The 14,521-nt window shown below is 33.6% G+C and overlaps 1 protein-coding gene across 1 annotated transcript in view; it reads right to left on the bottom strand.

Moving 5' to 3' along the window:
* LOC145691942 (fatty acyl-CoA hydrolase precursor, medium chain-like) overlaps positions 1–14,521 on the bottom strand; it is a 70,755-nt gene that overhangs the window by 18,576 nt on the left and 37,658 nt on the right. Inside the window, exons 7-8 of the mRNA XM_081767244.1 lie at positions 11,710–11,802; positions 3,866–3,969 (exon numbers count right to left, since the gene is read on the bottom strand). Coding sequence (XP_081623370.1) covers positions 3,866–3,969; positions 11,710–11,802 — 197 coding nt within the window. The remainder of the gene's footprint in view (positions 1–3,865; positions 3,970–11,709; positions 11,803–14,521) is intronic.

Here is a 14,521-nt window from a genome sequence, read left to right as displayed (position 1 = left end):
TTAAGTGAAATTCTAAGTTCAATGTTCAAACACTTAGTAGTTTTGTGTATTAAAATTAAAAATCACATAAGTAAATTAAATTAAGTAATACATTTCACATACTCTGCAATGAAGAAATCTTTAAATTGAACTATCCAATAGAAGTGTACGATAGCTCAGAGCATTATTGATAAAAACACAGCACAATAGATAAGTCAATGTGAAGTACTCAATGGCCATATACGAAAAGTGTCTCATTAACTACTAGTAAAGTCTGGATCATACAACACACACCATCCTCAATATACAGGGTGTCCACAAGGTCTTTGCCACCCATAAAACGCAAAAACGAGAAACGGTGAAATATATGTCAAAACGAGAAAACACGTATTTCATCATTTCAAAAGTATCACATATAGAATGAAACAAAGTTGCTCCAGGGTACCTATAGGGTCCCAGACGGGATTCAACGCAAAAGTCGTAAATGACCTTTGAAAGCAATTGTTAAAAGAGGGAAGATAGAACAAGTCTTGTGGGTATACTATCCCTGTGTGAAATGGCGAGTGACTGAAAACGTTAACGCAGCTTTGTAAAGCAAACTGTAGTAGTACTAATAATAGTAATATTACCTGTAATAGGAATATTAGTAATAGCGACAGAAGTAGTAGTAGGCACACTTCTACTTGAAATAATATTGTATCAATTAGTAATGCAGACATGGCACTCAGTTAATTAAAACTTTCAATAGATGTGACTGTTTACATATCTCTCAATTCACTCTATCCCTGTTCTGTTGGACACGGTTTGCATAGCCGTACGAACTTCTGTCATCTTCATTATTTTACAAATAAATTTCAAACAATATGCTACATGGCCCTTTTCCTATTTGCAAATTTTAAGTTGGACCCCACCTGCGAACCTGCAGGGATTCTGGGACAAATATTATCACATCGAAAAGCTGTACTTTACAAATAAGGAAACACTACTTTTAGTGTTTTGACATCTTATGTTTTACCGTTTCGGATCATTGGAAGTGATATGGACTTTTCGATGAAGGCCGTGTTAACATTTTAATTGCCCCGCCATTTCACACAGGGTTTGTATTGAAACAGGAGACCTGTTCCATCTTCTTCTTTTAAGAATTGCTTTCAAACGATATACTACTTGATCCCTTGACATTTGAAAATTTTGAGTTGGACCACATCTGGGACCCTCCGAGGGACCCTGGAGAAACTTTGTTTCCCTCTTACAGGTACTTTTGAAGTGATGGCATACGTGTTTTCAGTTTTGATATCTGCTAAGCCATTTCAGATTTCTAGGGGTTGCAAAGACTTTTCAATGCGAACTGTATGAACATTTTTACCTGCCGCCATTTTGTGCAGAGTTACTACAGAACGTTGAAACTTATTCCATCGTGTTTCTTTTGAAAATAGCTTTCAAACGATATATTACTTGACGCCCTTGATATTTGAAAATTTTGAGTCGGAACCTGTGTGGGTTCCTCCGAGGTACCCTGGAACAACTTTGCTTCCCTCAATATGTGGTACTTTTCAAATGATGAAATACGTGTTTTTCAGTTTTGATATATGTTGAGCCATTTCAGATTTCTAGGGGTGGCCAAAGACTTTTCACTACAAATTGTATTAACATTTTGAGCTGCCGCCATTTTGTACAGGTTTATTGTAGAGCATCGAAACTTATTCCATCATCTTTCTTTTGAAAATAGCTTTCAAACAATATACTACTTAACCTCCCTTGCTATTTGAAAATTTTGATTCGGATCCCGTCTGGGACCCTCCGAGGGACCATGGAGCAACTTTGTTTCCCTCAATACGTGGTACTTTTGAAATGATGGAATATTGTTTTCTCGTTTTGACATTTAATTCACCAATTCCGAGTTTTAGCGGTAGCAAAGAACTTTATGGATACCCTGTATATAGGGATAAACAAGCATTTACGGTAATGCGTTGACTGAGCTAATCATAAAATTAGCGGAATATAAAGAGGGTGCTTCCCGTAAGCATCATAAAGCTGCCGATAGCTTTAACACCAAGAAGACAGTTCAAACAAAACAATACTTTGCATTTTCCATTGTGTCCATATCCTTTTGGGTCAACTTCATATCTGTGATAAAGAGGTAAAGGGGCGCATTTTGCGGTGTGAAACCGAAGGTCGAAAATGTCTAGTATAAGCGCCACGCCATTTTGAATTTGCAGCAATCTGTGGGATCAAGTACAACGTTTCAATAGCTAATGTATTTATCAAGTTGATGTAACCTGCTTTACTGTGATAACACTACATCTGAGTGTGTGAAATTTAGTACAAAGAGACTACTGCTGGATTGTACGTATCAAAAACTCACAGTAACTGCACAAAGTGACGACTACCAATCTCGATTCAGGTAGCCCAACGCCTAAGGAAATTTTACCCCACTCGCTCAAACATGCCTGGTGTCTCTTGCACAATTAAGCAAGCAGCTAGGACTCTTCCAAGCAAGCCCTACATAGTGGTTCAGTGCTAGAGCATTTACCTTTGGTGCGTAGGGTACGTGGTTCGGTCCCTGGCCAAGTCAATTTGTGGTGGACAACATCGTGTCTTTGTTTTTGTGGGTTATCCCATTTCCTTCCATATTTTCATTCCACTAATTCTTTCACCGTCATTAACTTGCCTTAATAATCGTCTCCTTTAGCCTAACAGGGTATAATAATAAGACACTGAATACAAATATTTTATTTTATTTCATCTCATTTTCCACATACAGCTCAAATCTGGCTCTATCAGATTTTCATCACTTTTCGAAACTTTCGTAACACCTGAGAAGACTTAACTTTGATTCTGGATTTGCAGTGAAACAGTAATTCAAGTTAAGGTTTCAAGCCAAGACAAAGAGATTTATAATGATGAGATTATGAATTGTCTCAGACTTGCAGAAATTCTCAATACCAGTGCAATTATAATGATAAATAATTTGTGCTCTGTACATTAACATTCTAGAGATGTGCATGATTTTGTTTTATAGCCATAATATTGTAGTCGCTTTCGGTGCAAGCTTTCTAAGGTTTGTTTATTTTTGGGAATACTAGTTCGAAAAGGTGTTACACTTTTCTCACTCCAGCCATCCTGAATGAGGTTTTCCTGGATTTTCCTTATTCGCTTCGGGTAATTGTTGGAATGTGTACCTAACATACTGGTCCGGAGCCGCTTCCTTTTTCAGCATTTCTTTCAGGTTCTAGAATAGTGTGCTTGCCGAGAGATGTAATCCGTTTTACGTGAGAGACTTAGAGCCATAGATTCTGGTAATGTCCAGAGTTATGTATAAATAAATAAATCATTAAAAATTATAAACATAATCTCAATCTAAAAACAAGGATGCTACTTTTGAACATGTCCTCGTATATGGAAACCAATTAAAAATAAAATATTCCTTATTCACTTTTATATTTATAAAATACCGTATGTTAGATACAAATTTTTAATTAAAATCAAGATCGTTCTTACTTAGTCGATTAAGAAACCAGAATTAGCTTGTTGTTATTTAACTTTTTCCTCAACTATATACACTCAGAAACAACTCTTTTCCAAACAGAGTTTTAACTAAAAGTTTACACAGATCGCGTGTACTTATCATGTTTCGTGCCTTTGACGTTTAAGATACTGATGTGAATACTGTGCCTAATCACATTTTTTTAAAAAAAAAGATACAGTAAAGCGATGGAAATACTATAGGAATAACGCACTCTTCGTACCAGCATGATTTTCAGATGTAGTAATAACGAATACAAACTGAATTCACGTAAAATATCTAAACTTCAGTGTTTATGTTGGAGATGTGGGGTGTTTCCCAAAAGCTAAATGGAATTGACTTAAAAATGATATGAATACTTACATCTACTAATCCAGGAGCAAAAGTAGAAAAGTTGGAAGGAATCGCATTTTTAAAATATTTTTCATTTATTGCATCCACTAAAACATGTCCAGGATCGTTAAAACCTGCAACAATCCAAGGAAACATAATATTAATCAATATTGCAATATACTAAATATCTGTCAAAACAAACTAGATTGTTATTCTTATTTACCTACAAATCATCGTAACTAGGCAACCAACAGTGTAAATGAAATTTCACAATATAACAAATCTAATACATTATTTTCGTAGCGACCGCTGGTGCAGTACGTGCAATTTTGTGTTATTACCTATGAGAATTGGATCAGTAGATGAGATGAGTGTTAATCTTCCTTATTTAGTTTGGTTTTAGCTTAACGTCAGTTTCAATAGCTTAACATGAAATTCCAATTTCATCGAAATCCAATGAAAGTTCTGTATTTCGCAGTGAAATCAAAGAAAGCAATATATATGTCACTTAACCGCGAAGTATTCCTTTTATATGTTTACTTTCTCCTACTTGGAAAATCAGTGATTTTTCAGCCTTCTAATCAGTGATTTAAAAATTATTTACTAATTTATTTTCAATATGCACTTTTAAAAATGTGTTATTATTATATATTTTGGAAAACAGAGTTAAGATTTATTTCTAAAATTAAATAATTATTAATATTTTACACTAGATTTATCGTTAGCAAACACATATCAGTGAAAGGAACATTTCAAATTGAGGGGGAAAGGATGTGATATATCACAAATCTATTCTAGAAAATTCTAGTTCAGATGTGAATAGTAATACTGTAAAGGATTGTCCTCCTTTATTATTATTGTAATTAAAATTATTATTTGATATTTCTGAAATGTAAAACATAAAACCAAAGAATCCATAGTAATTAACAAATATTTTAGTGAAACATTTTAATTCAAGTGGTCGTTTAGATACCATAGGGTTTCTCTCTCACATAAAGTTACCTCTTTACTTATCAATGATACGAATATGTGAAATTATTAAAACTTCTTTTATTTTGATGACTTAAAATTGTTTTACATTTTAGTCTCGAGTAACAAGTCTTTTCCCTCATTACTTTTATTCTTATTCATTATATTCAATATGTATTCACAAAATATTCACATTCTCTGAAGTGAAAGTATAACACTTACCATATTTAACTTCTTTACGCACAACGATTCAGAAAATATGATATTTTATCTTAAGTTACTTAGTTATTTCTCAATACAAAATATCAATAATTGATGCTTGCGAATGAATTTTCATTTTGTTTAGGAAACACGTCTATATTCAAATTTTATGATGGTACATTTTCCAAATGCTCAAATCTAAATTCCTGCTATTCTAATTTCAAATCAGAATTCAAATCTATATACTTTTGGAAGAAAAGACCAAAAATGCATTAAAAGTTTTTTTCTTGAGACTAGCAGAATGTAAAACTCATTGCAACACATATTATTGTTTTCCCCTGACAATGGATTTGACGTAATTAATTTTTCATTTCTGATTGTTACTCTCATTACACTGTAATATATATTTTAAATTATTACCTTACTTTTATATCAGATCGTCTGCAATCTGCATGTTATACCACCATTTCTGATGCTCTGATATGTCTCTTGTAAAAGTAGACAATTCCTACATGTGCAAAACTGGCTTCTTTGAGTCCTAAAAAGAGTCTATTCGAGTCAATGCGTGCTATTTGAGTTACGGGTAAACAAATGTGAATATACTTAATTTCTTTGTATTAGTTTTCTATTTATAGTTCATTCTCCTATATGGGTTAGAAAGCACTTTGTTTTATTTTTATGTAGTACGGGCATACAAATCAAAGCATAAATGCAATTAGTGGAATAATGAAAACATGGTAAAGGGAATGCAAAATTGTAAAAGAAGGTGATTTGAGTTTATGTGGAGCTTCTCAACTCTGCCATGTTCCTTATGAAACTTTGCAAAGGAAAGTCCAGATCGGAAGGTTTAGGTAATCCTGGATAATACTGATTAAATTGTTCATAGCTGAAAATCGAAGAAGAAGCAAACTACACGCCTACTTACCTCTGAAAAATCTCCGGCAAATTCTCACAAACCGCAAGTTATCAATGAGGATATTTGGAAAAGTTGCCTCGAAGACGAAAAACATCAAGAAGTCAAAAATAAATAGACCTGCGTCTTCAAATGCTACTCATATTGTACATAAAGATTATAATAATAAAAAATTTGAGGATAATGTACTACGCAGATTGTGTAAGGTTATATACTATAGAAGCAATGAGTAAAGGAAAAATCATTAGCTATCAAAGTTGTAAACAATTGAACCATAAACAATATTTTCAAGCTTATATGACAAAATAGTTTATTTATTACAAATTCATATTGTGAAATTATTCTGTTTCTTTCTATATTCTTCTGTCAGAAGTTCCCTTTCTGCCATTTTCCCTTGTAAGTGTTTAATTCAAATAGAATAAGTCAAACCACTCCAGGATGAACCTCTACTTGTAAGGATCATATATCAGATAAGATAATTAGTAGCCGTGTTTCATTACGATGCCAAATGAATTTTATCTTATTCCTAACACTTTTCAGTAAAAAAAAAATGCTCTATTGATTTTCTTCTCCTATGAAGTTATATTATTTACGAACTGTATAGAAAGAGTATAATTTAAGAATAGATATGAACGGTTATGTAATTAATGTAAACAATGTTGACACAGTGAGACACTAAAATAGTCCCCTAAGATAATCAAAAACCTCGTGATTTTTATTTGTCCCGAATTCTGCTATTATTATTATTATTATTATTATTATTATTATTATTATTATTATTATTATTATTATTATTATTATTATTATTATTATTAATAATTATTATTATTATTATGAATTTTCATGATTTAACATGTTCATTGTTACTTAATATGTTATACTATAGTAATGTACGTAGATTATAGCCTTATTATTTTACCCTTTTAGGATTTTTGAAAACTTTTATTTCCATAGCGTAGTATGGTCTTTGATCGCTTATTTAGGTTCTATAACAGATCTTTAAGTCGTGTTTCTTTTAATAGTCAAGTTAAGGATGTACCAAAGAACACCTCAGTTGCGCTCTGTCACCTGGTGGTCAACTTGGCGCAGCCAAGTGGGGACGGAGGGGCGTGACAATTTTATTTCTTCTTAAGGCAAAGTTCAAAACATTTTCTCGCCTTTAGTTTCCAACGTATCAGATTGGGACTTTGAATATGGATTGTGTGTGTTTCTGGCATTTTTTATTTTTTTTTCCTGAGACCTCTACGTGAAACTAGAGCTGGGCCAGAGGGGCGCAAGTGTTCCGAGGAGTGATTTTTTAAAGAAAAAATCCGGTTTTACCTATTTTTCAGGTTCAGATATATGATAAGAACGGACATGTGAGTACCGTTAAAAAGGGCTTGTTATACTGAAGAAAATAACGTGTGTACGTTTGAACTCTAGGCCAAATAGTAATGGCGTAGCAAAATTTTATAATACAGAGTGAGCACAGAAACAGTACCTGATTTTAAAGTGCCATATAATTAACATTTAGTTGAATATTTACATGAAATTTTGTATTTTCCCATGTATCTTTTCATAATCTTAGTTCTGACCAGGGCAGCTAGAGGGCAGTAAAATCGAAAATGGCGTTCACCCCACAGCAACGAAGCTGGTGGGTTTTACAATTTGCAAAAACAAGCAGTTTTGTGAAAGTACAGCGTGATTTCAAACGACAATTTAATGCTGATCCACCCACACACAAATCCATTGTGAAGTGGCATAGAACGTTTATTGAGACGGGGTGCATTTGTGATCAAAGAAAAGGACATTCAGGGCGACGTCCACTCTCCAAGGAAATTGTGGAGCGCGTAAGAGCAGCCTTCGTACATAGCCCACAGAAGTCTACACTTAAAGCTAGCAGAGAGTTGCAGATGCCACAAACAACAGTAAGCAAGATCTTATGCAAGCGTTTGCGGTGTTACCCGTACCGACTGCAGTTGGTTCAGAAGTTATACCCACAAGACAAGGTAAAGCGCCGTGAGTTCTGTGAGACTATGCAAAATTTCATGGAGGACGACGAAAACTTTCTGACGAAGATCATTTTCAGCGGTGAGGCGACATTTCACTTAAGTGGAAAGGTGAATAGACACAATGTAAGGATATGGGGAACCCAGAATCCTCATGCAACTGTAAATGTGGAACGTGACTCACCGAAAATCAATGTTTTTTGTGCATTATCAGAGCGTCGGATGCACGGTCCGTTCTTCTTTCAGGAACAAACAATTACAGGTGAAAGTTACTTAGCATTGCTACGTAACTGGTTGATTCCACAACTTAGTAATGGACAGATAGACGACTTCGTTCTACAACAAGATGGGGCGCCGCCACACTGACATCGTCCTGTATACAGGTTTCTAAACGAGAACCACTCAAACCGATTGGTAGGGCGCTCTGGAGTCAATGATCAAGTTCTTTGCAAGTGGCCTCCAAGATCACCTGACCTCACTGTTTGTGACTTATTTCTGTGGCGATTTGTGAAGGACAAAGTGCATGCACCTCCACTACCCGCAACTCTGATCGATCTCCAAAAACGCATCAGTGATGCTGTCAACTCGATCACACCGGATATGCTTCACATTGAGTGTTTGTGATTTCAATTATTGCTACAGAAACGATTTGAGATTATGTATCACTGTTCAAAATTTCAGCAAAATATTCCTTCGCATATTAAATTTAAACTAATTTGAAAACCTGGACTGTTTCTGTGCCCACTCTGTATATATATATATATATATATATATATATATATATATATATATATGTGTGCGTGTGTGTGTGTGTGTTGTTGTTTAATAAAATTTTGCATAATTTATTTAAATATAATTCAAACTTTTAAGTTTTATTTTTCAAAGTTTAAAAGTGTAAAAAGTATAAAGCAATAGCAATATTTCTTTAAAACGTTAAAGGTTTGTATCAGCCTTGTAAAAAAAAATATAAACAACTTTTGGTAAAAGGAAAAGTGTCTTGCTAAAACAATATATAAAGCCTCACTTTTAATAACAATTATAATTTAAGTAGCAAAATTTTAAATTGGCTTTAAAAAAAAAAACACTTCAACAATGGCAACACATTCTTCTGGCCAATAACTTATCCTTTCCAGTTCCTTTCTAAATTGTTATGATAACTTTTACTATCTTAAATTGTTTATAGGTTTTTCACAAACAAGCTAAATTAATTAAATGCATCATTATTACTACCTATTGTTTAAATTATTAGGTTAATTCTTAATATCATTAAATTGTTACAGCTCCCATCTTTTATGTTGTGTTTATTGTTTTATTTGTGTAAATAATTTTCTATATAAGCCAATGGCACTACATTACATTCATTATACATAAATACACTCTCAATAGTAATATTCACAATTAATGTTCATAAGTAATATTGCCAAATGTCTTAATATTCTTATATACTAAAGATTATTTTTTTAAAAACGTAGCATATACTTACATAACTTGTTGTAACATGAATGATACAAATTCTACAATGTTTAAGTTCATAACAGCAGGCATTTACCAAATTACAATTTGCTGAAATGATCACGAAAGCATGGAATACTAATGCTATTGTTGGAATTGCTTCGGGTGCGTTTAAAGCAATTGGACTCTGGCAAATAGCTGTACATGAATTTCCTGATTACGCTTATGTTGCAGAGAATTATTCTCCCGATGTTTCTCAAGACACTTTAAGGTCATCTGCTGGTAATAATGACGCAACAAGCTTTTCTACACTACCTAATGTTGCTATGCTGCACACATCACCAACCAATACATCTACAGGACAAGAACTTGTCTGTTTTGCAAACACTGTACCTCAAGCAGGACCATCAAGCGACTTAGGAAACACTATCAAGCAGGTTCCTGAAATACCGCGGAAAATTGTCATATCACTTTTTTCTCTGCCTACTACTTAGAGCCAAAGCAACAAAATGAAAGACATAGAGGAAAAGCACGAGAACTTATATCGAGGCAATTGATAACAACTTCAGTCCAAAGGCACTTAAAAAAAACTTTCTCTAAATGTGAACAACCAGACATCCATAAATAAATCTAAAACACAAGTGGATAATAATAGTTCTATTTAAGAGAACGCTATAAATGCTACGCCAGTGAAGAGGACAGGCTCGTCCAGACAGTGTGAGGAGAATGATATTATTTGCCATATTTGTGAAGGAAAGTTTAGCGTAGATGAACACTCCAACGGGGAAGAATGGATCAACTGTGATATGTGCCAAGGCTGGTATCACGTCCTTTGTGGGAACGTTCAGTGCCCTGAGTTCTTTCTTTGTGATTATTGTAGTAGATTTAGGGCCTAGTTATTTACGTCAAACCAATAGACAGGACTCTTGAAATGAACTATTTTTTACGTGTATGTTCAACTATCTTTTGCTTGTTATTGTAATAATTTACGTTTTATTTCTTCTTTTGTACATTTTTTGTATCTGCTTTGTATTTTATGTGAAAATATTAAAACAGAAGTGCTGCTCTTATTTGCCCTATAAAGTGCTAATATTACCCTTGTAATATGGAAAATATGAGCACTGCGCACCTACTTTACTAATCTGTTTATTACTCCCGAACAAAAGTATGCATAACCTTGTACTTTTTAGCGTTTGTAAACGAAAGATCAAGCTTTCTTTGGTGAGACATTTTGCTTTATGTAATACATCGTTTTTGAGGTATATTAGTATTTTCATTGACTATGCTCATACTCAACTGACTTCCCCTATATATATATATATATATATATATATATATATATATATATATATATATATATATATATGTGTGTGTGTGTGTGTGTGTGTGTGTGTATGTGTGTATTTATAGAGAGAGCGTGAATTCATACTTTCAGCAACTTTTTCCTCCATTTGGTTTCAAGATACAAGATTGAAATTTTGAAGTCGTATTATGTACATAAAAAAAAGTCAGATACCTACGTCAACTCAAGCCTGGGACAGAGGGACAAAATGTTTTGGTGGGATTTTCTAACAACTTTTGGGTTGCTCCCTAATTTTTCGGTTCAGGTGTATAATATGGACATGTCAGTCATACTATTGGAAAGGGCTCTTCATATTGGAAACGATGGCTTTTAAACCAGGACTCTACGTGAAATAGGATGGACGCAATATATTTTTAAGGATTTATATGGGTCACCTTCAGACTTTCAAAAAAAACCTCCCGATCTCAGTTTTCAAGATACAAGTATGAAATTTTGCACACATATTATGTACATGACCTCGTAGTTATTTAAATATTCAGATCCCTATGTCAACCCAGGTTTGGACCAAAGTGTCACAAAAATTTCGACAACATATTTTTCCGAAAAATCTACTTTTCCCGATTTCCCCATTTCTCGTGTATCATACGGAGAAACAAGTGGTACCGTTGGAAAGTAGGATCTATCCTGACAAAGAAAATGTACGAACGATGATCCTACGATAAATAGTAAGGAACCAGTAGCTGTTTGAGTGAAAGTCTAAAATCTACCTCAAAAAGTGGAAATCCTATAAGGGTTAAACTGTAAAGTAAGTCGGTTTCTGGAATTTTTTAGTTTTCTCTTATTATGCTCAAATTCTCCCGTTCTCCTCTACAATGAGTTATTACATGATAAAGTGCAACTCTTAAGAGCTTCAAAGTTTAATGTTTCTCAGTAATCTCTTAAAAGTAGTCAGTTCTGCTGATTACTTATTGAGCTTTAAGTTCGCAAGTTCATATTCTTTATTTCATTTTCATCTTTCAAATAAATAAAGGAAACCATATTTACGTACCAGCAAATTTTAGTACTCTTTCTGTTAATTCATCCTGTATGAAGAATGCGTTTGTAGTTAGGTTATTGGCTACTAGATAAGGCTCGTAAATTCCTGAAAAGGAAATGTTAATTTGTATTTAGTTTTGTATACGTCTCTCTTATACCAATATGAAAACATATAACAATATTTCAAGATATATTCGAGAAACAGTATGTTTTTAAATAAACAATTTTATATTTTTTAACGAGAACCTTTTGCACGAAATAATTGAAGGACCCTCTGCAATAACAAGGTGATTGAAAAATTGACATTTTGAGTTACAAACTTTGTAAAGTGTAACGTAATAATTAGCAGCAGGAAATCTGTATATATACGTCTATGAATTAAAGTGGTGCAGAACCTGGTCTCTGTTGGAGTATAAAATGGTTAATACTGATTATGTGAAATAATATATAACGAAGGTGGAAAAGTGAGCATTTACCTTGTCATTGCATATTTTAAATTAATGGTGGAAACAAAAAGAACAGTAGGAAGAGATAACGACGAGTGTGACAAGCTTATGTATATCAACAAACGAAGACACAAAATGTCAACAATCTGGGCATTGCAGGCAACAAAATCCGGAAACTGTATTGTCCTGAGCCTATTCTAAAACTCAAAATCTGATACGTCCATATCAGATTCAGAATTCGAGAGCCCAGACACAAGATAAAAGATTCAGCACTTTATTGTAAAACTGCTGCTTGGCAAGAGCAACAAATCATAACAAAGCTTCCACGTCCGTCTTCTTTGAATCATTTTGTCAATGGCTGGTGTCTCTAGGAGAAACAGAATGGTATCCAGTAGATTTTCCTCCACCGAATAAACTTTTCTCCTACATCATTCTACATTTCTGAAACGATCGCAAATCTATGAGGTGGTTTTCACCTCTTCCACTTGTCCGATCTACTAGTAAATCAGAAAACCGTCCAGATTAGATATCCGAATTACAAATCAGGACTTTGTATTTTCAAATCCGACATCTGAAATCCGGATATCCAGGATTGAAATTTTTAAAAATCCGAATATTCCCATATCCATATTTTTGACTGTGTTGTTTTAATTTCCTTATTAACATCAAGTAAAGAAACAAAATACATCATTTCGCCCTCCTTTTGCCCTCTTTCTTTTTCACAATTTTTCTTTCTCTTTCATCCCTACCCTTCTGTTTTTCTTCTTCTACTGCATGGAGTTGGTCAATTTCGGAACAAAATAGTCAAGATGTCTCCGTACCAGTGCTTTCACTTCAACCAACCCTTGAAAACAAAGTTACAGACAGGTCCGTTACCTCCTTGCATCTACCAGCACTTGCTTCACTAGCGCATACAATGCCGTTCTTGTTATGCGCATCGGGAACCGGCGATTTGGTGCAGATGAATTGTAATTTTCTCACAACAGGCGCTTCGAATACGCACTATTCGAGGTTACTCGAGGTTACTCGACTTACCTTCTTATTGCAGTGGGTCCTTCAATTTAAATGTGTGCTATAGATAGAGAAAGATTTTACATCTACTTTGGAGAAGAAATAGAGAAATGGTACTTTGCTATGTTGCAAAGAGTGCACTATTAATAATATTTATACAGTGAACAACTTATATTGAAATGCATTCATAAATTTTAAACTAATGGATGATACTTTATACGATGCAAAAGTCTAGAAGGTGAGGTTTGTCAGTCTTTGAAATAGCACTAAAATTAGTTTGTGAGTATAAAAACTTCTATCTTTCAAACAGTACTAGGTCAGATCTCTACATATCTCAAATCTAAATATTAATCGAAAAATTACAGTCAAATTTACTATTCACTGTTAGAAGTTAAAGCCAAAGCAGTTTCAAAAACATCCAGAATTTTTAGGACATCATTGCAACAACAATAATGCAAGAGGATGAGGCACTTGACAGTGCATGTAACCAAGTGAGAAGTTATTATTATTATTATTATTATTATTTTTTGTATAGAAGCGAGGATAAGGAACTAAACAATTGACCAGTTTAGAGAGGTTCTTCGTCTAAAATAAGCTTAGTTAAAATATCGTCTAAGAATATGGTTTCTAATGTACTTAAAAGATCGTAATATCATTTACGGCAATACTAAGTTTGAAGACATTTAGGGATGTGATTTCATATTTATAAATATCGTCATAATGTTATTACTACCCATATCTATTGTCATTAGATTAAGAAACAAAGAAAAACAGCAATCATTCTCAATATTTTCCACAAATACATTATTTCGGTACTATACCAATCTCTAATGCTGTTTCATATATATCAAATTATTACATTTGACATTATCATGGTGTCAGTTAGAAACCATGCAAGTCCGTGGTATAATAGGAGAACTGAGTAACTGCTACTAATAGTGGTCTTAAAGTTATGCTATTATAGAATTCCGGAGAATATACTTTCTATGTTTTCATTATATTAGATTGTTTGTTTAAGTGCATTCATTGTTTTTTCAGACCAGTTTGAGGAAGTAGTCCGGCGTGGGAATAGGAAATTCAAGGGAACAGTTTCTGATAATAATTTTTATGATTTGAAATTTATTTTGTTACCGAAACAGTGCATGAAGAGAGTTCATTTGTTTCTTGGAGAGGAAGAACCTTTTTAGTAAAAATGTGCATAGTAATTTTTTTCTAATCCCAGTGTTGTCGCACATTTCTCAGTAATAAAGTTCTTGAAAGTAAGGTATTTGTGTTTTTACCAGTAATGATGATGTCTTACATAAAATGAATAAGAGAGATCATCATATGAGATACGCGCGATTAGACATTGTTGAACGTTGACGTGAA

Source organism: Thermobia domestica, chromosome 8 (assembly GCF_964235325.1).
Source record: "Thermobia domestica chromosome 8, izTheDome1.hap1.1, whole genome shotgun sequence".
NCBI classification, from domain to species: Eukaryota; Metazoa; Arthropoda; class Insecta; order Zygentoma; family Lepismatidae; genus Thermobia; species Thermobia domestica.
This window is presented reverse-complemented; position numbering and strand designations above follow the sequence as displayed.